The sequence below is a fragment of the Zingiber officinale genome, chromosome 2A, assembly GCF_018446385.1.
Source record: "Zingiber officinale cultivar Zhangliang chromosome 2A, Zo_v1.1, whole genome shotgun sequence".
NCBI classification, from domain to species: domain Eukaryota; kingdom Viridiplantae; phylum Streptophyta; class Magnoliopsida; order Zingiberales; family Zingiberaceae; genus Zingiber; species Zingiber officinale.
In genome coordinates this window covers 151,302,443-151,324,302 of record NC_055988.1, presented here as the reverse complement: position 1 = coordinate 151,324,302, position 21,860 = coordinate 151,302,443, and the positions used below count along the sequence as shown (strand labels likewise).

The 21,860-nt window shown below is 38.0% G+C and overlaps 4 protein-coding genes across 4 annotated transcripts; 3 read left to right on the top strand and 1 right to left on the bottom strand.

Moving 5' to 3' along the window:
• Window positions 1–2,879, bottom strand: LOC122042711 (reticulon-like protein B21). The gene is made up of 9 exons (XM_042602993.1): window positions 2,157–2,879; window positions 1,979–2,074; window positions 1,802–1,904; window positions 1,651–1,725; window positions 1,419–1,569; window positions 1,279–1,348; window positions 1,133–1,198; window positions 806–928; window positions 1–458 (listed from the first exon to the last, which is right to left on the bottom strand). The coding sequence occupies exons 1-9, from the start codon at window positions 2,623–2,625 to the stop codon at window positions 310–312; spliced, it is 1,302 nt and encodes a 433-aa protein (XP_042458927.1). The 5' UTR covers window positions 2,626–2,879; the 3' UTR covers window positions 1–309.
• Window positions 2,880–6,455: 3,576 nt separating this feature from the next.
• LOC122040153 (DNA damage-binding protein cmr1-like) lies at window positions 6,456–10,024 on the top strand. Its single transcript, XM_042599496.1, has 4 exons — window positions 6,456–7,222; window positions 7,604–8,010; window positions 8,687–8,785; window positions 9,522–10,024. The coding sequence occupies exons 1-4, from the start codon at window positions 6,536–6,538 to the stop codon at window positions 9,730–9,732; spliced, it is 1,404 nt and encodes a 467-aa protein (XP_042455430.1). The 5' UTR covers window positions 6,456–6,535; the 3' UTR covers window positions 9,733–10,024.
• A 1,175-nt stretch (window positions 10,025–11,199) lies between these two features.
• LOC122042710 lies at window positions 11,200–14,383 on the top strand. The gene is made up of 5 exons (XM_042602992.1): window positions 11,200–11,601; window positions 12,376–12,438; window positions 12,610–12,672; window positions 12,792–12,854; window positions 14,043–14,383. Exons 1-5 carry the CDS (start codon window positions 11,200–11,202, stop codon window positions 14,157–14,159), a joined length of 708 nt encoding a protein of 235 aa, XP_042458926.1. The 3' UTR covers window positions 14,160–14,383.
• Window positions 14,384–17,752: 3,369 nt separating this feature from the next.
• LOC122040152 (DNA damage-binding protein cmr1-like) lies at window positions 17,753–21,320 on the top strand. Its single transcript, XM_042599495.1, has 4 exons — window positions 17,753–18,519; window positions 18,901–19,307; window positions 19,984–20,082; window positions 20,818–21,320. Exons 1-4 carry the CDS (start codon window positions 17,833–17,835, stop codon window positions 21,026–21,028), a joined length of 1,404 nt encoding a protein of 467 aa, XP_042455429.1. The 5' UTR covers window positions 17,753–17,832; the 3' UTR covers window positions 21,029–21,320.
• The last annotated feature ends 540 nt before the right edge of the window (window positions 21,321–21,860 follow it).

Below are 21,860 nucleotides of genomic sequence, written 5' to 3'. Positions count from 1 at the left end.
TTACCACAATGAAATAAATCATTGGCGACTGTCACTTATTAAAGCTTGTCCCCTACACAACCTGGCTTGGCTAAAACAAACAAACCCGAGTGGGTCACTCGACATCTATACCTTCAAAAACACACTTTATTATCAATAGACAACATGCACGCCACATGTTTGGTGAAATGCCTCAATTACAACATATATGGACAAACAATGCGATCTGATGAAGAAGGTGCCTTGATTAGATTATATTTCCTTACTGTTCTTCAAGTTTGGTGTCAGAGCTCCACTTTGATCTGTTTTTTCTTTTCTTTTTTATGATAGTCATTGTAATTTGAGCTGCTGGCTTTGTCCTGCCATGGAATCTTCTTGCCCTTCCTTTTGTTGTTGTTGTTGTTCTTCTTCTTCTCTCTTGTTGTTGTTCTCTGCTGCAGATTGTTGGTAGAGCTTCACAGCCACCACGAGCATGAAGACTGTTCAAATGTGTAAGCATCAAGGTGTCAGTCCTTTGTCTTGACTTAGGACCGAGAAGTGGATTGGGTTCACCGAGTCGGTTTGAGTTTCCTTGGTTGGGTCAATTTCTAATTTCTACAAAGCTCTTTGAGAAAAATGTAAAAAAAATTGGGGCTAATTTATACTTTTCCTTGATTTCCTAATGAGCTTCGTAACCATGGAACGACTTGTATCAATGTTCTAAACAATAGATCTACTGGACTCGTATCACCCCCTAATTTGGAAAGAAAATTTAAGTTTTGACATCGAGAAGAATGATGAAATTCCGTTTCCATAGAATCGCAAGCATAGAGAGCAAGACACTTACATGACCAAACCCGGGCGATAGCCGACGATATGTTCCAAATAACACAAAAGATGGCAAGGGCCATGGCCTTCTTGTGGGTGCATGACTCCCACCCATCCCTAATCCTATCCAACCAAAATCTCCCTGCACGGTGAACACGGCCGTTAACGTGTCAACGATATCGAACACAACAAGTTCCGAAACTCAAACTAACAAAAATAGACACAACACAAACACAGACACATGCGATAAAACTCGATCGAATCCGTTAGTGACTAACTAACTTTGGAATCTACTTGCATTCATCGAAGATTAAAGTTAAAGTTAAAAGGTAAACAACCCACTGACCAAGTTTTGTCAGCTGAGAAGAGTAGGAACAGCAGGCTTTTGGAACAATGAAGACCCCAAAAAACACTGCAGCAAGCCAAATCAAAACAGTCAGATTTCGATCTGAGATTTAGGCTGTCAAAAGTAAAATCTAAATCTAAGCTCACTCAATCTGACAAGACTCCAAATTGTGATGTTGCTGCCGCATCTCGCCATCACAAATAGAGCTCCAGCCAACTGTAGAACAACAAGAAGCAATTTTTAGTGAAACTGCGAATCTAAAGACAGCAGGAACCCTAAATTATACCTTTAAAGTTGTTGATGGATCACCAGAGAAGAGGGTTCTGAGCTTCAGAAGTAGCTCGTTGATGTAAGGAAGCAGCATTTTTAGAAGCCAGATTGCATCTTCTTCTTCAACCACATTGCAACTCTCGTCGCACTGTAACTGGTCTTCTCCTCTGATTGAGTTCATCAGAAAGATGTATAATTCAGAAGAGGAAAAGAAGGATCAAGTGTGTGATTTTGAGGTGTTTAATTACCTTCGGATGAAGGATTTGCAGAGGAAAACAAATGCAATATAGATAAGTCCAACGTAAGAGCTCGCTGAAATCATACTGAAAATTGAGAGCTTTAGAAATCAAGTTTTGTTTTTGTCATCAAACATTTTGATGAACAGTTTGTTCTTCTGACCTGAAATGGACTTCCTCGGCGTACGAAGAGGAGAGGAGGAGGAAGGTTCCGAAGCCGAAAACCAAGGCGGATCTCGATGCGTCCTTCCACATGACTAGATCTTCTGCAGGATTTCGAGAAAATCGAACATGAAAAGCGATCGAATTTTGCAGGTTTCACGTTGTGATTGCAAGTTACCAATGCTTTGCATCCTGGTGAATGAAACAACCTCGCACATTTCTTCTTGTTCTTGTTCTTGTTCTTCTTCTATTTCTGGATTCGTCACTGCATTCTCTGCGACAATTCAAGAACTTGAATCGCATGAGAGAAGAACGCACGAAGATCTAACTAACTGAATTTAACTGTCATCACTTACCAACGCATTGCATTTTGCTGTCTTCTTCTTCTTCTTCGTCTTCTTGAATATTACCATTTCGATCTGCAACGAGAACAATCTGCTCCTTTTCCACCACATCTGGGGACAGCAAGCTCTCAAGGCTCTGGTTCTTCTCCTCGTCCTCGACCGACACAGGGATCTGCTCCTCCTCCTCCTCCTCCACGCTCCTCGGCTTCTCGCCATTCTTATCCATTTCCTTGTCGACGAACATCTCGCGCTGATCGGTCCGCGAGATGGGTAAATCCGAAAGGGATTTCTTGAGCTGAACTGCGCTGCTTCCGCCGCTCTCCTCTTTGTCCACCGCCGCAAAATTGGATCTTTTCCGCTTCACGACAGCCGCCGCACTGTCACTTTGGCTCTTTCTCAGCCTTGCGCCGCCGCCGCCGCCGCCATTGCCTCCGGCGCAGCTGCTCCGCGACAAGGCTCGCCTTCGACTGCATGCCTGCATTTTTTTTTTCCTGCTGCTCAATTCTCGTTCTCGAGCTGCAAAATCTGCAGAACTTTCAGCAGAAGGAACTTCAATCTTCTGTCCCCTTCTCTCTCTCCCTCTTTTGAAGAGGACAAGAGAGGGTATAATTGCGAAAGAGACAATGGATTACAGTGCTGATTTAGTCAAGAACCATCAGTCCTACTCCTTAAAGAAAAGGATTAGAGTGTGTGTGATTTGGTAGATGATGAGCCGCCATGATTGAAGGCACGTCCCTCGTAGCTTGAGATTGAAGGATCCGGCACATGTCCATGGGCGAGGCTTTAAGAGCTTTTGGGGATAATGATTAATGATAGATTTTTGGGAACATCAGCCAATGAGTAAGGGAGTAGTTAAAGGGAACACTCAGTCAGGTCCACCGCCATGAGAGTAAAAGTAAAACAAGGAGATCTAAATCTACAACTTTGGTTGTTAGATTGATTCTTCATGGTAACTTTGATGAACAGAGTGTGTGGGGGCTGTCTAGCTAGCTCTTCAAATTTAGGAGTAAAATCTCAATATAATTAAAAAGGATTATGATGAATTTCTTGTTGTTTTTTTTTCCTTTTTTTTTCCTTTTTCTTTCAAATAAAAAAGATTTTAACTCTTCCTTCACTTGGCTGAGAGCCCTCTCTCCCCTTCTCTTCTGCCCTTTTCCTCCTCGATTCACATCCTTCCAAATAAACATAACTGAAAAATGCATATTAATTAGTCTAGAAAAAAAGGAAAGAAATTTAGTCAAAGAGAAAGATTACTTATCCTGTCCGAGAGTCGAATTGATAGGCGCGGGAGAGATGATGCTTACGTTGACTGAATGTAGACTGAAGATGACGTGAGCCTTCGACGAGCTAAGCCTGCAATCACAAGTCATTAGTGTCGAGTCGTGGAGGGGTTCCCCGGCGATGACCCTCCGACGCTCTATTCAGTTATCGGCGGCAAAGCAAATGAAGTGGAGAAAAGAAAGAGTAGCTACGTAACTATAGCTCAGAGCCGGTCCTGGTTGTTGAAATGTCCTGGGCGAAATTATTAATTATGCCCTAATTTTATTTTTCCATCAACCTAAGTAATAATTATTATAATTTATAACATTTTATTTCTAAAAATAGAATAAGTAAACTTTTTAGTTGTACAAAGATTTTTTTATCTTATGATGACTGTTATTTTTTTATTTATGTATAAATTTATGTAATTCTAACTTAGAAATAAAAATCAAACATCAATTCCAAAACTATATATATAAATTCTTTTTCCATTCCTGTACTATTAAATTATCCAAGAATAACAATTCTATTTGTAATTAATTTCATTCAAAATGCAAAAAGTGTTTTGAAAGAACAATCACTTAGAATTCTTAAAAAAAAATACTGACAATAGAGAAAATTTTAACTCAAGAATGCGAAAAGATAAGTATAGTAATTTAACATAAAATTTTGACACCAAATTGAGAAATAATAAAGAAGTGTAGCCTAATTAATTTACCTCCATAATCTTTATTTTCAACATCAGCATAGGAATCTAGAAGAACAAAGAAAACACTAGAAAAACCTATCACAGATATATTCACTTTGAGTTTGAGTATCTTAAACAATATATTCAATAGAGTTGTTAAGAATTAAATCTTTTTTTCCTAAATAAATGAAAACTCGATATAAATGAATTTTATAAAAATTTAAACATTAGAGAAATAGAACAACACTAATTTTTCTCTTTAAATAAAGAAAAAAATTTAAAGAAAATGTTAGTTCCTCATAATTAACACAAATATTCCAACTTGTTGGATGTCTCGTTGTCAATTTCACATCCAAATCTAAAGAATCGCTCACATAGACATTGAAAACCTTCTTCTTTGCTTCTTCTTTACTAAATCAGAAGAAACATGAGAGTGAATGTAGAGGATATAATTAAATTGTCATGTTTAGAAAATTGACATTTTTTAATGATGAAACTATCAACTACCTCACAATAATATAAGCATGTTTAGAAATATTACTCTAATTTATGAATATGAGCACTGCTCGTATTTTGAAATTTATAACATTTTACTCCAATATAGACATGTTCTGGATTTGCATATCACTCCAGAAATATCTTTTATCAATTAACACTTTTGGAGCATTTTGCAAAGATAAAGCTAAACATGAATATGATGGCTACGAGACAACACTCAAACATCAAGAAACAAATAATACTCATCCTCATATAACCCAAGTTATCAGTCTAATAAGAAAATTACTAATTTATGCAGAAATAAAACATGATTAGGCCGATTAAGACCTAAAAATGCATGGAGCAGAAATTTTAAATTTATACCGAAATAAAACATGATTAATAAGAAAATGAAAAGCACGATGCGAGAGAGGGCGGGGCTTGAAACTAGTTCAGGATCTACAAAAGGCCACAAAGAATATGGAACAGAGGGACACAAATGAGCACAAAGCAAGCATCAATCAATGAGGGTGAGTTGCTCCTCAAAGTGCAAACAACGATATAGGGGCAGGGAGGGAGAAGCAACCGAAGGGAGCGCAGGGGGGGGCCCTGGGCAGGGCCCTGGTAGCCCTGGCCCAGGGCCGACTCTGCTATACCTATAGGAGTGAACTTACCTCCGTCGAAGTCTGGAGTTCCTTATATAGGGCTCCGAGAGGTGTGTGCACGCTTCCCAAGGCATGCACGTTTCTCAGAGCATACATGAAAAGGAGGTGTCTGAAAAGCGTGTCTGACGTCATACCTTAATAGCCCGAGCATATCCTTGTCGTGACAGTGGAAGCTTCCATCGTACAATTCTTTGTCTGACCATGACATCTGTCGGCGACATTGATCCCTAGGAAGATATTCCCAACTGCTCCTTTTGTCCGTTATTGGACCGAGCAGGAGAGTCGCTCGGCCAATCTATTGTCCAGGTGTTACCATGGCTGGGCCGAGCGGGAGAGCCACCCGGCCAGTCTGTTGTCCAGGCGATATCATGGTCGGGCCGAGCATCCGCTAGGCCAATGGTTTGCTGTCCGGCTCTGTCCTATCGAGCGAGGGAGTCTTGCCTGCTTGGTCGGGGCTGCGTCTACCGTTTAATCGAGCGAGACGACCACTCATCCCTCATCCTTCCATGCTTGAGTTTTTTGACTCTCGAAAACTCGGTATTTGGTCGAGCTGTCAAAGTGTCGAATCGGCTACTCTTCATGCCGATCGGGAAGGTGGTTCGCCCGATCGGACAAGTGCTTAGAACGTTGATCATTTTAACTATGACCTTCCACGTGACGATGACCTTATATAAGACGACCCCATTCTTATCACCGGATCAACTACTATGCTCCATAATTAAGAAGTGGTAAAAAATCTCTTTTTTAAAACAATTATTTATTTTAAATAATCTAAATATTCATATTTTATCCCATTAATTTCGGAGATAAATAATCTTTTCCTGTGCTTCACTTATTGTTCGTAGCATAATTTATACAGGCGGATTTCTAAAATATTCCTTTATTTGGATCCGAATTTTAATCTTATAATATGTCCCATAAATACTTTATCATTACATTGAGAGGTAAGTTTAATAGAAGTAATATGGTTAAATTTTGATAAAGATAAATTAATATAAATTTGAATATTTAATCTTTGATTATAAAATTTATAATATATCTTGTGTTTAATTAGATTAAACAGATATTTAATAGAAGGAAAAAACTCTCCCTGAATTCTTATTCTTAATTGTGTGTATATATTATTCAATTAAAACAATTGGATTCTCTTTGTTAGATCCGACCCGAATCGTTTTGGCCTCCCGCCATTTATCTCTAACCTGTTAATTCTTTCCCGCGCTGCCTCTTTTTCTTCAACCTCTCCCTGCCGCCTCTACATCTTCTATCTCCATCGATTTATCTCCATCGAGATCACGATTCCGATGGTGACCGCAGCGATGACGGACTACGAGCGCTTGCGGCTCGAGAACATCCGCCGGAACGACGAGATGATTTCCTCCCTCCTGATTCGCAGCAAGGCCTCTGATCTCGCCACCTCCCTGAAGCGCTCCCCCGCCACCCAGAACAAGCCGAAGAAGGCGGAGAAGAGTGCCAAGAAACCTCGCGCCCAGGATCCCGTCGTCGTCCGTCGCTCCCTTCGCCACCGCGGCCTCCCTCCCGAACTGACCCAGCCCAAATCTGAACCGACCCAGCCCGAATCTGAAAGCCCCAGCGATTTCCCGGCCAAGAGGGAGCAGCTACTCATCGGCGATGCGTTCGTGGATAGATCTGAATCGTCCGACCGAAATCTGGTTGGAGCCATCCTGAGCGCGTCCGAGCGAGCAAGTTTGGAACTTGCAAAAGAAAAGGAGGTGGGAGGACTGTTTGATCCGAAGAGGGATTTGATGCTGAGGGAGGAGAATGTGAAGAGGGTTGTCGGAGGGAGAATAGTGTCGGTTCGGTTCTTGCCATTTTGGGACAGGACGGTGATCATGGCGGGAGATAAGCTAGGCAATCTAGGGTTTTGGGATGTGGACATGGAGGAAGGGGATAGTGATGGGGTGTATGTTTACGTTCCCCATTCTGACTCTGTTTCCGGAATTTCAGTGCATCCCTTCTCCCCCGCAAAGGCAAGCATGCTGCTCATCTCTTAGCCTTCAAAGTGCAAACATGATTCATAAATCCAAGAGCTTTTCATATATCTATGTTTTTGATGATTTAAGCTTACGTTTTCCCCATTTTTTCATCTTCAAAATTTTCATTTTGTTATTGAAATTTACTTCATTCATGTGCTCAAGCAGTGTGCTACCAATGAATCTAATGTTATATCTTTTTTTCCCCCTAATAATCCATTCTCTTTGTAACATTATGATGGTTATCTCAGGTGCAACATACTTGAAACAATTGTGAGGAATGTATTTGTATCCTCCTTGTTCCCCTTTCAGTTCTGAATATGTTGGCTAGGAAAACAATCTTATGTTAAATTATTGCATGTTACTATTTTTTGGCAGATTTTCACTTGCAGCTATGATGGACTCATCCGGTTGATGGATGTTCAAGATGGGACCTTTAATATGATCCACTCCAGTGACTATCTTATTTACTCCATCTGCCAGTCGCCTGTCAATACTAGTACAATTTATTTTGCGGAAGGTGCAGGAGACTTGAAACTTCGGGATGAGAGGACAGGAAGAGCTTCAAACACTTGGGGTTTGCATGAAAAGAGAATTAATACAATTGATTTCAATCCTGAGAACCCCAACATGATGGCTACTAGTTCAACAGATGGGATGGCTCGCATATGGGACTTGCGAGTATTGAAGAATCACCAACCAGATAGTTTAAAGACAGTACAACATCGACGTGCTGTTTATTCTGCATATTTTTCACCTGGTGGACTCCGACTCGCTACAACAAGGTTTTACTTGTCTGTTTACTTTCTCCCTAAGATGCTTGGTTTAGTATCTGTAGCTTCAATCATGTAGATAAATAGTCTGCAATTGCTGATTCTTCTAGTTTAGTTTACCAAAATGTGTAAGACAAATCAAAATGACTTTTCTTTGCACTAAAATAAACAAGAAAACATTAATAGTATCATACCATGTTCATGTCAAAAATTCTCATTTTTAGTTTTTCGTTCTAGAAAGCAGAATCTGGAAATTGAAATAAAAAATCAAATAAATATTCATCATTAACTTTATGACACCATTGAATAATAAACTTTATATTTAGACAGATATCTAATATTCATAAAAAATTAGAAAACAAAACACTATAAAAATTTTAGGGAAATGAAAAATCTAAAAAAAAAAACCTGTGAATGTTTCCTTATAAGTCTCCTTGATCTATCTGTTGGCTTTGTAAATTATTAACGCACTTTGCTCCTTGTGTTCTCTTGTTCTAATTCTAACTTAATAAAGTCTGGAAAGTGTCTTCCCCGTGTCGAAGATGCTATTAAATCTTTTTTATAGTAATAATTTTAGGAAGAATTCACTTTTAAATTAATCGATTGTTGTGATTGTTTAGATTATATTTGGTTAGTTACATGCTAAAGCTAGTGTATCCTTAAGCTCAAAGAAAACTGTTTGGTGCAGTTGTGATGATACGGTTGGAATTGCTAGTGGTGTCAACTTTGATGATCAATCATTGGTGAAACATGACAATCAGACTGGCAGATGGATATCCACATTCAGGTTTGTGATCTACTCTACTCGCAGATTCAGGCTACCTTATGTTTCGCTAGTCATTTTTTGTTTCTAGCTGCAGAAATTTTTACAGATCCATTCCAAATAGAGATCCGTAACACTTTCTGATTTTCTATATTGACAAATTTTGGTGGAATTTCTTTAGTAGTTTGATTGCTTGTGCTTTGAAAAGATTATGTATTTTCAGTTGACTTGCCATTTATATTGATCACTGGTTCTATGTCAAGCACTTCCAACGGTATGATCTTATTGATTATTCTTCCTGCATGTATCTTTGAATTTAGACTGTTCCAATTAGGGTTTATGTTTTCTCAATATAAAACATATCCAAAATAAACAAATTTAAACACACTAGTGAGCTCATTTAATTCACTTACTAGATCAATGATTTGACTAATTTGTAAGCATAATAACTCTGATAGTTGAGCTCCAATTGAGCTCAACAAACATTTTAATAAACAAGTTTAAACACATTTTTTAGCCAAACAAACAAACTTAAAATACCATTAACCTTTGGTGGTTGAGCAATCCTGTTCAATTATGTTTCTATTTGTTTTCTTAGTTCAATTTTCTTACATATCACTGCTGTCTCATAGATTTCATATCCATGTGGGGGCTGATGTATGTGATTTGATCTTATTGCCACCTAACACAATTCAATTTTCTGTTCATCTGGTGAAGAACAATACTGAAATAGTAATAAAAAAAATCCTTGCTTTTACAGAGCCATTTGGGGATGGGATGACTTTCATATCTTCTTGGGAAACATGAAAAGAGCTGTCGATATAATTTCAGCCGATTCAAGAACTACTACATCCCTGTTCAGCGAGTACATGACTTCAATAGGTTGCCGGCTCGCCGCACATCCACAGATACAAGGAAAATTGGCTTCAGCTACGGCTGGTGGCAAGGTGTTTTACTGGAAAAGATTATGAGCTTTGATGGTTAGGAGTATTTTAGGCCTTTGCTTGGCCTTGAACTCTTTAGTCAGACTTAAGTAAAAGCTACTAAAAACAGTGACGAGTGATAATTCAGGTGTTCAGATTTCACTCGTTTAATTTTGGAGTAAAGCGTCTTCGTCTTAACTACTAGTGCTTGTTGATTGAGAGTACACTAAACTGCAAGTTTAGTATGATAAGTCAAAAGTGTAGTGTCTCAGAGAGTTAGTAGGTATGTATTCAATACACTAGTTTTATACAGCAAATGAAGTAAAAATTTTATTAAGCATATTCAGTTCTTTTATAAACCGTGTGTTATCTTTGGACTCTACTGTGGTCAACTCATCCCAATCACTTAAGATTCTCCAACGTGAGTTGCTGATTGGGCAATTGTTTTTTTTCATTATTTTAATGATTTTAAATTTTCATAATTTTACTTTATATAATTTAATGGATTAATATTTGTCATAATTTGACATTGTTGTATAATTTTATTTTATATCTATCATGTTATTAATTCATATTGTTAGATGAATAATTGTATTAATAATTTATTATTTTGTGGGACGAATTAATAAATAAAGAGGCCAAAAATTAAAGAAGTGTTTTTTTAATCATCAAGTGCCTGATCCTAATTGTTGCCTCGTTAAAATTAATGACATTTTCTTAAATATAGTATTTGGTATTATTATTTTTAATCGTCCAATATATTAAATCATGAATTGAATTGTATAAACAAGTTAAATTCACATTTAATGATTATGAAACCGTAATTACTTCATCTTTCTTATTTTATTAAAAGGACATCTCATTCCATCCATTTTTTTGGTAAAATAATTCACCTATCCTCAAATATACAGTTTGACATTATTATTTTCTATCATACTAAATCCTAAATTGATGGATCAATTATATAAATAAAACAAATCTAATTATAGCTGTTGTAAAATCATAATTATTATAATATTATAATAGCAACCATTTTCATATTCACTATGGTAATTATAATAACTACATTTTAATTAATACTACAATATAAATTATCTTATTTAATAATATTCAAATTACTAATTATGAAACTGTAATTATTATAAATTAAATACGAAACTGTAATTACAATTGTAGCTACAAAAATATTATAAGAAAACAAATAAATTATAAATAACACATAATCATTAATACAGATGACTAAAAATATACTCAAATGTGTCGAATTTTAATCCTAAAATTTTTCATGTCCCAACCACCGAAGTCCAAGGGGACACTTTTAAGTTTTTATCGTTCTTTGGCTTCATTTTTTTCCCCCTACTTGTTCGAAGATTTTATTTTTATTTATTTATTACAAAATAATTATTTCCGCCCGCAAGTATCTCCTCTCTATATATACGCTTCCCCCGATAAGCGCACGCCAATTGATCTGCCTCTCTCACGGTCCTCATCCCTGCTCCAACCTCCCACGCCAACATGGCCGCCTCGGTCAGCGCCGCCACCACTTCGTCCTTCGACGACCCCGGCGATTGGGTCCACAAAGCCCTTGTGAACCCCCATCTCCCCGCTGAGGTTCTCCTGAGTTTTCGCCGGCGCCGCCCCGAGCTGGAGGCGGAGGCCGACGAAGACGCGGATCCGAGCACCTCCGAAGCCGAGAAGGTGCTGGAGTGGGGGAAGCGAATCAAGAGGTCGAGGGTGATGCGGCTCCCTCGAATCGCGGAGGCGCCGCTCGAGGAAGAGCCGGCGGTGATGAAGAGGAGGCCGAGCCCGCAGTCGCCTCTCGATCTGTGTCGCAGCGCGTCGGCGAGCTCCAACGAGAAGCCCGAGGTGGTGTCAAGATCTCCCTCCCTTGCCACCGCCGAAGCCTGCCGCATCGAGGTGAGCGCTGCTTCCCCATCACAACCGCTCCCTTTTCTCGTCCCTTGTTTCATATGACGAAAATGCCCCTTATCGCACTGTGCAAATAACTCTATCGATAACCAAAAAAAAAAATTTGTAGCATTTTCCCCCAACTTGGTGAAACATTTTGGAATATAGACTAATTCGAACGAAATTTCATATCGAATTTCGAGGTTTTCAGGAAACTCATCGTAAACTTTTAGATCGATTTTTAAGTTTTTCCTATTATAAAAAAAAGGTTGATTCATTCCACTCGTGACCTTTCTATGTTTTTCTGATGCGATATTCTTTTTTGTCATTGCATCACGTACCTGCATTTCCATTGGATGAAGCAGTGGATCCGAATAACATACTGTGCTATGGTAATCGTCGAAGGCGAATTTTTCGGTGCCGTAGTCGTAGCAAAAAACGTGGATTAATTTATTTCGATGGCGGTGTCGCGTGCGGTGTGGCTGGCGCATGCTGCGCATCATGGGTGGTTACAGATTCCACCAGTTCTATACATTTATTTTAGATTTTTTCCACCAAAAAAAAATTGATTTTGTTGTTTTTGAAGAATCGTGTTTCATTTATTGCGATTTTAATCTGCAACCCCGCTGCCAACTTGGATGGGAGGAGTAGTGGGCTCGCTTTCTTTGCTGCCTTATCTTGCAAGTAATAATAATTACGAGTGCATCGGATCGCATTGGATCCCCTTCGGCCATGGCGCTGGCTGTCGACTTCAACAACTCTGACGCTCCTCTTTTCTCTCAGGTTGTGGCTGCTCCGTCGATCCCGGCCTCCGCCCGCATCAGACGGCCAGCGGCGAGGAAGATGGTATATTCTCTTTCCTCTGACAGAAAAAAAGACGATTTTTTTTAATGTCACGGAATCCCCAAATGTGGGCCTGTTTCTGTTGCCTTCAGTCATAAGACATTTAGAATTCGATATTAAGCGTGTTCTTAGCTCGGCGAGTGAGTTATTTTGTGCATTGGGTTTGGTGAGCAGACGAAGCTGGAGCTGCAAGCGGTGGAACGGACGCTGCTCGAAGAAAGGGCGAAACTTCGCAAGGTTGATTTTTTTGTTCTCCATCTTTTTTATTTCAATTGTTCGAACGCAGTCAATTTTGACTGCTTAATTCTTCGCCACTTATTTGCACCATGTGATTCACGGATGTGATTGCGAAGCAGGAGATAGAAGACGCGCGAAGGACCGCCGACGAATTGCGCGCCCATAATCACAAACTGAAGCAGGTGCCCCTCTCTTCTCCCTGCATGGCATTATTTATTAAGACTTATTTATGCGAGCTACTTATTGAAACCGTAGTTTGGATAATAGCTAAAATTCAGAAATTAAACTGAAAATTGAACTCTTGGGGTCAAATTAACATTGTTCCAAAGAATCTTACCCCACAAACATCTGAAGAAAAACAGTGAGGAAGTCTTGTTTTTTTTCTCAAAGGGAATCACTATCCTGGGCCCCCTCGATTCCATACTACTTCCAAAACCAAAGTACAAGATGCTAGTTGTTTATGTATAGCTTCTTAGCAAAATTCAGACCTCCTGTCTTCAGAAATACACAATCTATGCCCCCTTTCAAGTTTTTTATTTGGTAAAAGAAATGATATTTGCCAAGCTGTTAAGTGAAACAGTTTGATTATGTGAAAGTTTGCCATATTTTCATTTTTGATAATTTATTCTCATCTTTTTGATGTAATTATGATACAAAATATTATTTATCAAGTTATTTAATAGTATAGCTTGACCAAAGAAAAGTGTTTTGGTACAATAGGGGAGAGGGGACCTTGATTGAGTAGTTTTCGATTGACCTAGATTTGTCTTTCATTAGTAGGGCCCTTCTGCTTTGACTTCAGCATAATATTTTTTCAGTAGAAAATCACATTATGTTGATGGCAATACCTAGCATCTTACTTTAGGTAAGCTAAATCGATCCATGGATGATATTATCTGATCCTCTCGGGACGGTCTAGTGGCTAGCGCATGAAGTGTTATTACCTCCTTCATTTTGGCCCTGGGACGGATTGGCGGGAACAAGCATATTCATCTTTTGCCACCATGGATGATATTATGAGACCGGACCCTATCTCTTACATACCAAAACATATTAACAATAATTGAAATTTGTTATCTTCTCATAATATTCAAGAAACATAATATTCAAGAAACATAATATGATCATCAAAAACCACCCTATTCTTTTAGGTCTATTTCTTCTTTTATAGGGATACAACAGTTTTTTTTTCCTGTGTGCATAATGGATTGGCTTTTCATTTTACCATGATAGTACTTTGAAGTACTCAATGAGCGTTTTGATGCCCTTGATAATAGTGATCTTGAACTAAGCTTATTTCTACAATTCTCACTCACTTTTATAATTATACATTAAGAAATCAACTGAAGCATTACTTTCACTATTTGCAGTTGCGAGCAGAGCTTCCAAAGATTGCAGTTCCTTCTTCCCCACCACCCCGGCACAAAGCTTCCGTTTCATTACCAGACCTCAACGTCCCCTTACCTGATTGTTACTCACCATCCTAATTTTCATCGGCCACGAAAACAAAATGTAAATAGTCGAGTTTGGGCTAATGAAGCACCAAATCACTAACAATACTCTGCTAATTCTATTTCATGTTTAGGATGAGCAAATGGTAGGTAGCTAAGCTATACTGCACGGCTGCAATCTATTCTACATTTTTAAGATTTTCAACACAATTTCTTCATCTTTTCATTAATGAAATGATCATCCAACTTCTATTCTTTTATTGCTTATTGTGGATTTTAGATTTCTTATTGGAAAAACAATTGAAGGAACAGTATCATCACAAACAGCAGTGAAATCATATGTTACAAGTTCATAGAGAACATGCCCTTAGTAGGAAGGAAACTATTTACATGTTACAATTCACAACATTTTATTTCTAAAAATAGAATAAGTAAACTTTTAGTTGTACAAAGATTTTTTATCTTATGATGACTATTATTTTTATTTATGTATAAATTTATGTAATTCTAACTTAGAAATAAAAATCAAACATCAATTCCAAAACTATATATATAAATTCTTTTTCCATTCCTGTACTATTAAATTATCCAAGAATAACAATTCTATTTGTAATTAATTTCATTCAAAATGCAAAAAGTGTTTTGAAAGAACAATCACTTAGAATTCTTAAAAAAAAATACTGACAATAGAGAAAATTTTAACTCAAGAATGCGAAAAGATAAGTATAGTAATTTAACATAAAATTTTGACACCAAATTGAGAAATAATAAAGAAGTGTAGCCTAATTAATTTACCTCCATAATCTTTATTTTCAACATCAGCATAGGAATCTAGAAGAACAAAGAAAACACTAGAAAAACCTATCACAGATATATTCACTTTGAGTTTGAGTATCTTAAACAATATATTCAATAGAGTTGTTAAGAATTAAATCTTTTTTTCCTAAATAAATGAAAACTCGATATAAATGAATTTTATAAAAATTTAAACATTAGAGAAATAGAACAACACTAATTTTTCTCTTTAAATAAAGAAAAAAATTTAAAGAAAATGTTAGTTCCTCATAATTAACACAAATATTCCAACTTGTTGGATGTCTCGTTGTCAATTTCACATCCAAATCTAAAGAATCGCTCACATAGACATTGAAAACCTTCTTCTTTGCTTCTTCTTTACTAAATCAGAAGAAACATGAGAGTGAATGTAGAGGATATAATTAAATTGTCATGTTTAGAAAATTGACATTTTTTAATGATGAAACTATCAACTACCTCACAATAATATAAGCATGTTTAGAAATATTACTCTAATTTATGAATATGAGCACTGCTCGTATTTTGAAATTTATAACATTTTACTCCAATATAGACATGTTCTGGATTTGCATATCACTCCAGAAATATCTTTTATCAATTAACACTTTTGGAGCATTTTGCAAAGATAAAGCTAAACATGAATATGATGGCTACGAGACAACACTCAAACATCAAGAAACAAATAATACTCATCCTCATATAACCCAAGTTATCAGTCTAATAAGAAAATTACTAATTTATGCAGAAATAAAACATGATTAGGCCGATTAAGACCTAAAAATGCATGGAGCAGAAATTTTAAATTTATACCGAAATAAAACATGATTAATAAGAAAATGAAAAGCACGATGCGAGAGAGGGCAGGGCTTGAAACTAGTTCAGGATCTACAAAAGGCCACAAAGAATATGGAACAGAGGGACAAATGAGCACAAAGCAAGCATCAATCAATGAGGGTTGAGTTGCTCCTCAAAGTGCAAACAACGATATAGGGGCAGGGAGGGGAGAAGCAACCGTAGGGGGTTTCATTTTTCTGTCCAATGCATTATAAAGAAATTTGAATGAATAAAACACACCTTACACCTTTGAGAAGGAAAACAAAACCTAGGGCACCGGCACAGTGGGGAAAACAACAACAGAAGAGAGAGCTAGAGATTGTTCGTCTCACCGATGGAGGGTGCCTCTGAGAGAGGCAAATCCGTCCCTGTGCCAGGGAGGGTTTCGTTGTTTCGGCGACGAGGGAGGGAAGGTGCGGCGACGGCAGCGAGGGAGGGAAGGTGCGGCGGCGGCGGCGAGGGAGAGAAGGTGCGGCGGCGGCGAGGGAGGGTGCGGCGACTGCGAGTCTGCAAGGAAGGAAGGGTTTCGGCAACGAAGGAGGGAGCGATGAGGGAAGGTGCGGCGAGGGAGGGTTTTGGCGATGGTGAGTAGAATCGCGAGGTTGCTTTCTTCGGTGAGGGAGGAAGAGTAAAGGGCCAAAAAAAAAAACTTATTATATATATATACAATATATTTTTTTGGGCCCCTTAAGATTTTGGGCCCTGGGCAGGGCCCTGGTAGCCCTGGCCCAGGGCCGACTCTGCTATACCTATAGGAGTGAACTTACCTCCGTCGAAGTCTGGAGTTCCTTATATAGGGCTCCGAGAGGTGTGTGCACGCTTCCCAAGGCATGCACGTTTCTCAGAGCATACATGAAAAGGAGGTGTCTGAAAAGCGTGTCTGACGTCATACCTTAATAGCCCGAGCATATCCTTGTCGTGACAGTGGAAGCTTCCATCGTACAATTCTTTGTCTGACCATGACATCTGTCGGCGACATTGATCCCTAGGAAGATATTCCCAACTGCTCCTTTTGTCCGTTATTGGACCGAGCAGGAGAGTCGCTCGGCCAATCTATTGTCCAGGTGTTACCATGGCTGGGCCGAGCGGGAGAGCCACCCGGCCAGTCTGTTGTCCAGGCGATATCATGGTCGGGCCGAGCATCCGCTAGGCCAATGGTTTGCTGTCCGGCTCTGTCCTATCGAGCGAGGGAGTCTTGCCTGCTTGGTCGGGGCTGCGTCTACCGTTTAATCGAGCGAGACGACCACTCATCCCTCATCCTTCCATGCTTGAGTTTTTTGACTCTCGAAAACTCGGTATTTGGTCGAGCTGTCAAAGTGTCGAATCGGCTACTCTTCATGCCGATCGGGAAGGTGGTTCGCCCGATCGGACAAGTGCTTAGAACGTTGATCATTTTAACTATGACCTTCCACGTGACGATGACCTTATATAAGACGACCCCATTCTTATCACCGGATCAACTACTATGCTCCATAATTAAGAAGTGGTAAAAAATCTCTTTTTTAAAACAATTATTTATTTTAAATAATCTAAATATTCATATTTTATCCCATTAATTTCGGAGATAAATAATCTTTTCCTGTGCTTCACTTATTGTTCGTAGCATAATTTATACAGGCGGATTTCTAAAATATTCCTTTATTTGGATCCGAATTTTAATCTTATAATATGTCCCATAAATACTTTATCATTACATTGAGAGGTAAGTTTAATAGAAGTAATATGGTTAAATTTTGATAAAGATAAATTAATATAAATTTGAATATTTAATCTTTGATTATAAAATTTATAATATATCTTGTGTTTAATTAGATTAAACAGATATTTAATAGAAGGAAAAAACTCTCCCTGAATTCTTATTCTTAATTGTGTGTATATATTATTCAATTAAAACAATTGGATTCTCTTTGTTAGATCCGACCCGAATCGTTTTGGCCTCCCGCCATTTATCTCTAACCTGTTAATTCTTTCCCGCGCTGCCTCTTTTTCTTCAACCTCTCCCTGCCGCCTCTACATCTTCTATCTCCATCGATTTATCTCCATCGAGATCACGATTCCGATGGTGACCGCAGCGATGACGGACTACGAGCGCTTGCGGCTCGAGAACATCCGCCGGAACGACGAGATGATTTCCTCCCTCCTGATTCGCAGCAAGGCCTCTGATCTCGCCACCTCCCTGAAGCGCTCCCCCGCCACCCAGAACAAGCCGAAGAAGGCGGAGAAGAGTGCCAAGAAACCTCGCGCCCAGGATCCCGTCGTCGTCCGTCGCTCCCTTCGCCACCGCGGCCTCCCTCCCGAACTGACCCAGCCCAAATCTGAACCGACCCAGCCCGAATCTGAAAGCCCCAGCGATTTCCCGGCCAAGAGGGAGCAGCTACTCATCGGCGATGCGTTCGTGGATAGATCTGAATCGTCCGACCGAAATCTGGTTGGAGCCATCCTGAGCGCGTCCGAGCGAGCAAGTTTGGAACTTGCAAAAGAAAAGGAGGTGGGAGGACTGTTTGATCCGAAGAGGGATTTGATGCTGAGGGAGGAGAATGTGAAGAGGGTTGTCGGAGGGAGAATAGTGTCGGTTCGGTTCTTGCCATTTTGGGACAGGACGGTGATCATGGCGGGAGATAAGCTAGGCAATCTAGGGTTTTGGGATGTGGACATGGAGGAAGGGGATAGTGATGGGGTGTATGTTTACGTTCCCCATTCTGACTCTGTTTCCGGAATTTCAGTGCATCCCTTCTCCCCCGCAAAGGCAAGCATGCTGCTCATCTCTTAGCCTTCAAAGTGCAAACATGATTCATAAATCCAAGAGCTTTTCATATATCTATGTTTTTGATGATTTAAGCTTACGTTTTTCCCATTTTTTCATCTTCAAAATTTTCATTTTGTTATTGAAATTTACTTCATTCATGTGCTCAAGCAGTGTGCTACCAATGAATCTAATGTTATATCTTTTTTTCCCCCTAATAATCCATTCTCTTTGTAACATTATGATGGTTATCTCAGGTGCAACATACTTGAAACAATTGTGAGGAATGTATTTGTATCCTCCTTGTTCCCCTTTCAGTTCTGAATATGTTGGCTAGGAAAACAATCTTATGTTAAATTATTGCATGTTACTATTTTTTGGCAGATTTTCACTTGCAGCTATGATGGACTCATCCGGTTGATGGATGTTCAAGATGGGACCTTTAATATGATCCACTCCAGTGACTATCTTATTTACTCCATCTGCCAGTCGCCTGTCAATACTAGTACAATTTATTTTGCGGAAGGTGCAGGAGACTTGAAACTTCGGGATGAGAGGACAGGAAGAGCTTCAAACACTTGGGGTTTGCATGAAAAGAGAATTAATACAATTGATTTCAATCCTGAGAACCCCAACATGATGGCTACTAGTTCAACAGATGGGATGGCTCGCATATGGGACTTGCGAGTATTGAAGAATCACCAACCAGATAGTTTAAAGACAGTACAACATCGACGTGCTGTTTATTCTGCATATTTTTCACCTGGTGGACTCCGACTCGCTACAACAAGGTTTTACTTGTCTGTTTACTTTCTCCCTAAGATGCTTGGTTTAGTATCTGTAGCTTCAATCATGTAGATAAATAGTCTGCAATTGCTGATTCTTCTAGTTTAGTTTACCAAAATGTGTAAGACAAATCAAAATGACTTTTCTTTGCACTAAAATAAACAAGAAAACATTAATAGTATCATACCATGTTCATGTCAAAAATTCTCATTTTTAGTTTTTCGTTCTAGAAAGCAGAATCTGGAAATTGAAATAAAAAATCAAATAAATATTCATCATTAACTTTATGACACCATTGAATAATAAACTTTATATTTAGACAGATATCTAATATTCATAAAAAATTAGAAAACAAAACACTATAAAAATTTTAGGGAAATGAAAAATCTAAAAAAAAAAACCTGTGAATGTTTCCTTATAAGTCTCCTTGATCTATCTGTTGGCTTTGTAAATTATTAACGCACTTTGCTCCTTGTGTTCTCTTGTTCTAATTCTAACTTAATAAAGTCTGGAAAGTGTCTTCCCCGTGTCGAAGATGCTATTAAATCTTTTTTATAGTAATAATTTTAGGAAGAATTCACTTTTAAATTAATCGATTGTTGTGATTGTTTAGATTATATTTGGTTAGTTACATGCTAAAGCTAGTGTATCCTTAAGCTCAAAGAAAACTGTTTGGTGCAGTTGTGATGATACGGTTGGAATTGCTAGTGGTGTCAACTTTGATGATCAATCATTGGTGAAACATGACAATCAGACTGGCAGATGGATATCCACATTCAGGTTTGTGATCTACTCTACTCGCAGATTCAGGCTACCTTATGTTTCGCTAGTCATTTTTTGTTTCTAGCTGCAGAAATTTTTACAGATCCATTCCAAATAGAGATCCGTAACACTTTCTGATTTTCTATATTGACAAATTTTGGTGGAATTTCTTTAGTAGTTTGATTGCTTGTGCTTTGAAAAGATTATGTATTTTCAGTTGACTTGCCATTTATATTGATCACTGGTTCTATGTCAAGCACTTCCAACGGTATGATCTTATTGATTATTCTTCCTGCATGTATCTTTGAATTTAGACTGTTCCAATTAGGGTTTATGTTTTCTCAATATAAAACATATCCAAAATAAACAAATTTAAACACACTAGTGAGCTCATTTAATTCACTTACTAGATCAATGATTTGACTAATTTGTAAGCATAATAACTCTGATAGTTGAGCTCCAATTGAGCTCAACAAACATTTTAATAAACAAGTTTAAACACATTTTTAGCCAAACAAACAAACTTAAAATACCATTAACCTTTGGTGGTTGAGCAATCCTGTTCAATTATGTTTCTATTTGTTTTCTTAGTTCAATTTTCTTACATATCACTGCTGTCTCATAGATTTCATATCCATGTGGGGGCTGATGTATGTGATTTGATCTTATTGCCACCTAACACAATTCAATTTTCTGTTCATCTGGTGAAGAACAATACTGAAATAGTAATAAAAAAAATCCTTGCTTTTACAGAGCCATTTGGGGATGGGATGACTTTCATATCTTCTTGGGAAACATGAAAAGAGCTGTCGATATAATTTCAGCCGATTCAAGAACTACTACATCCCTGTTCAGCGAGTACATGACTTCAATAGGTTGCCGGCTCGCCGCACATCCACAGATACAAGGAAAATTGGCTTCAGCTACGGCTGGTGGCAAGGTGTTTTACTGGAAAAGATTATGAGCTTTGATGGTTAGGAGTATTTTAGGCCTTTGCTTGGCCTTGAACTCTTTAGTCAGACTTAAGTAAAAGCTACTAAAAACAGTGACGAGTGATAATTCAGGTGTTCAGATTTCACTCGTTTAATTTTGGAGTAAAGCGTCTTCGTCTTAACTACTAGTGCTTGTTGATTGAGAGTACACTAAACTGCAAGTTTAGTATGATAAGTCAAAAGTGTAGTGTCTCAGAGAGTTAGTAGGTATGTATTCAATACACTAGTTTTATACAGCAAATGAAGTAAAAATTTTATTAAGCATATTCAGTTCTTTTATAAACCGTGTGTTATCTTTGGACTCTACTGTGGTCAACTCATCCCAATCACTTAAGATTCTCCAACGTGAGTTGCTGATTGGGCAATTGTTTTTTTTCATTATTTTAATGATTTTAAATTTTCATAATTTTACTTTATATAATTTAATGGATTAATATTTGTCATAATTTGACATTGCTGGTAATTTAACATAATTTTCTTTTTTTATTTGGATTTGGGATCGGTCATGATCCCATCTAGTGAGAAAAGGCTTGATTGTTGTTGTTGTATAATTTTATTTTATATCTATCATGTTATTAATTCATATTGTTAGATGAATAATTGTATTAATAATTTATTATTTTGTGGGACGAATTAATAAATAAAGAGGCCAAAAATTAAAGAAGTGTTTTTTTAATCATCAAGTGCCTGATCCTAATTGTTGCCTCGTTAAAATTAATGACATTTTCTTAAATATAGTATTTGGTATTATTATTTTTAATCGTCCAATATATTAAATCATGAATTGAATTGTATAAACAAGTT

Coding starts and splice junctions, on each gene's coding strand:
- LOC122040152 (XM_042599495.1), top strand. CDS start 17,833: ATGGTGACCGCAGCGATGACGGACTACGAGCGCTTGCGGCTCGAGAAC. Junction 19,308..19,983: donor CTCCGACTCGCTACAACAAG/GTTTTACTTGTC, acceptor TGTTTGGTGCAG/TTGTGATGATACGGTTGGAA. Junction 20,083..20,817: donor AGATGGATATCCACATTCAG/GTTTGTGATCTA, acceptor TTGCTTTTACAG/AGCCATTTGGGGATGGGATG.
- LOC122042710 (XM_042602992.1), top strand. CDS start 11,200: ATGGCCGCCTCGGTCAGCGCCGCCACCACTTCGTCCTTCGACGACCCC. Junction 11,602..12,375: donor CCGAAGCCTGCCGCATCGAG/GTGAGCGCTGCT, acceptor CTTTTCTCTCAG/GTTGTGGCTGCTCCGTCGAT. Junction 12,439..12,609: donor GGCCAGCGGCGAGGAAGATG/GTATATTCTCTT, acceptor TTTGGTGAGCAG/ACGAAGCTGGAGCTGCAAGC.
- LOC122042711 (XM_042602993.1), bottom strand. CDS start 2,625: ATGCAGGCATGCAGTCGAAGGCGAGCCTTGTCGCGGAGCAGCTGCGCC. Junction 929..1,132: donor TTCTCAGCTGACAAAACTTG/GTCAGTGGGTTG, acceptor TTCACCGTGCAG/GGAGATTTTGGTTGGATAGG. Junction 459..805: donor TATCGCCCGGGTTTGGTCAT/GTAAGTGTCTTG, acceptor ACATTTGAACAG/TCTTCATGCTCGTGGTGGCT.
- LOC122040153 (XM_042599496.1), top strand. CDS start 6,536: ATGGTGACCGCAGCGATGACGGACTACGAGCGCTTGCGGCTCGAGAAC. Junction 7,223..7,603: donor ATCCCTTCTCCCCCGCAAAG/GCAAGCATGCTG, acceptor ATTTTTTGGCAG/ATTTTCACTTGCAGCTATGA. Junction 8,011..8,686: donor CTCCGACTCGCTACAACAAG/GTTTTACTTGTC, acceptor TGTTTGGTGCAG/TTGTGATGATACGGTTGGAA.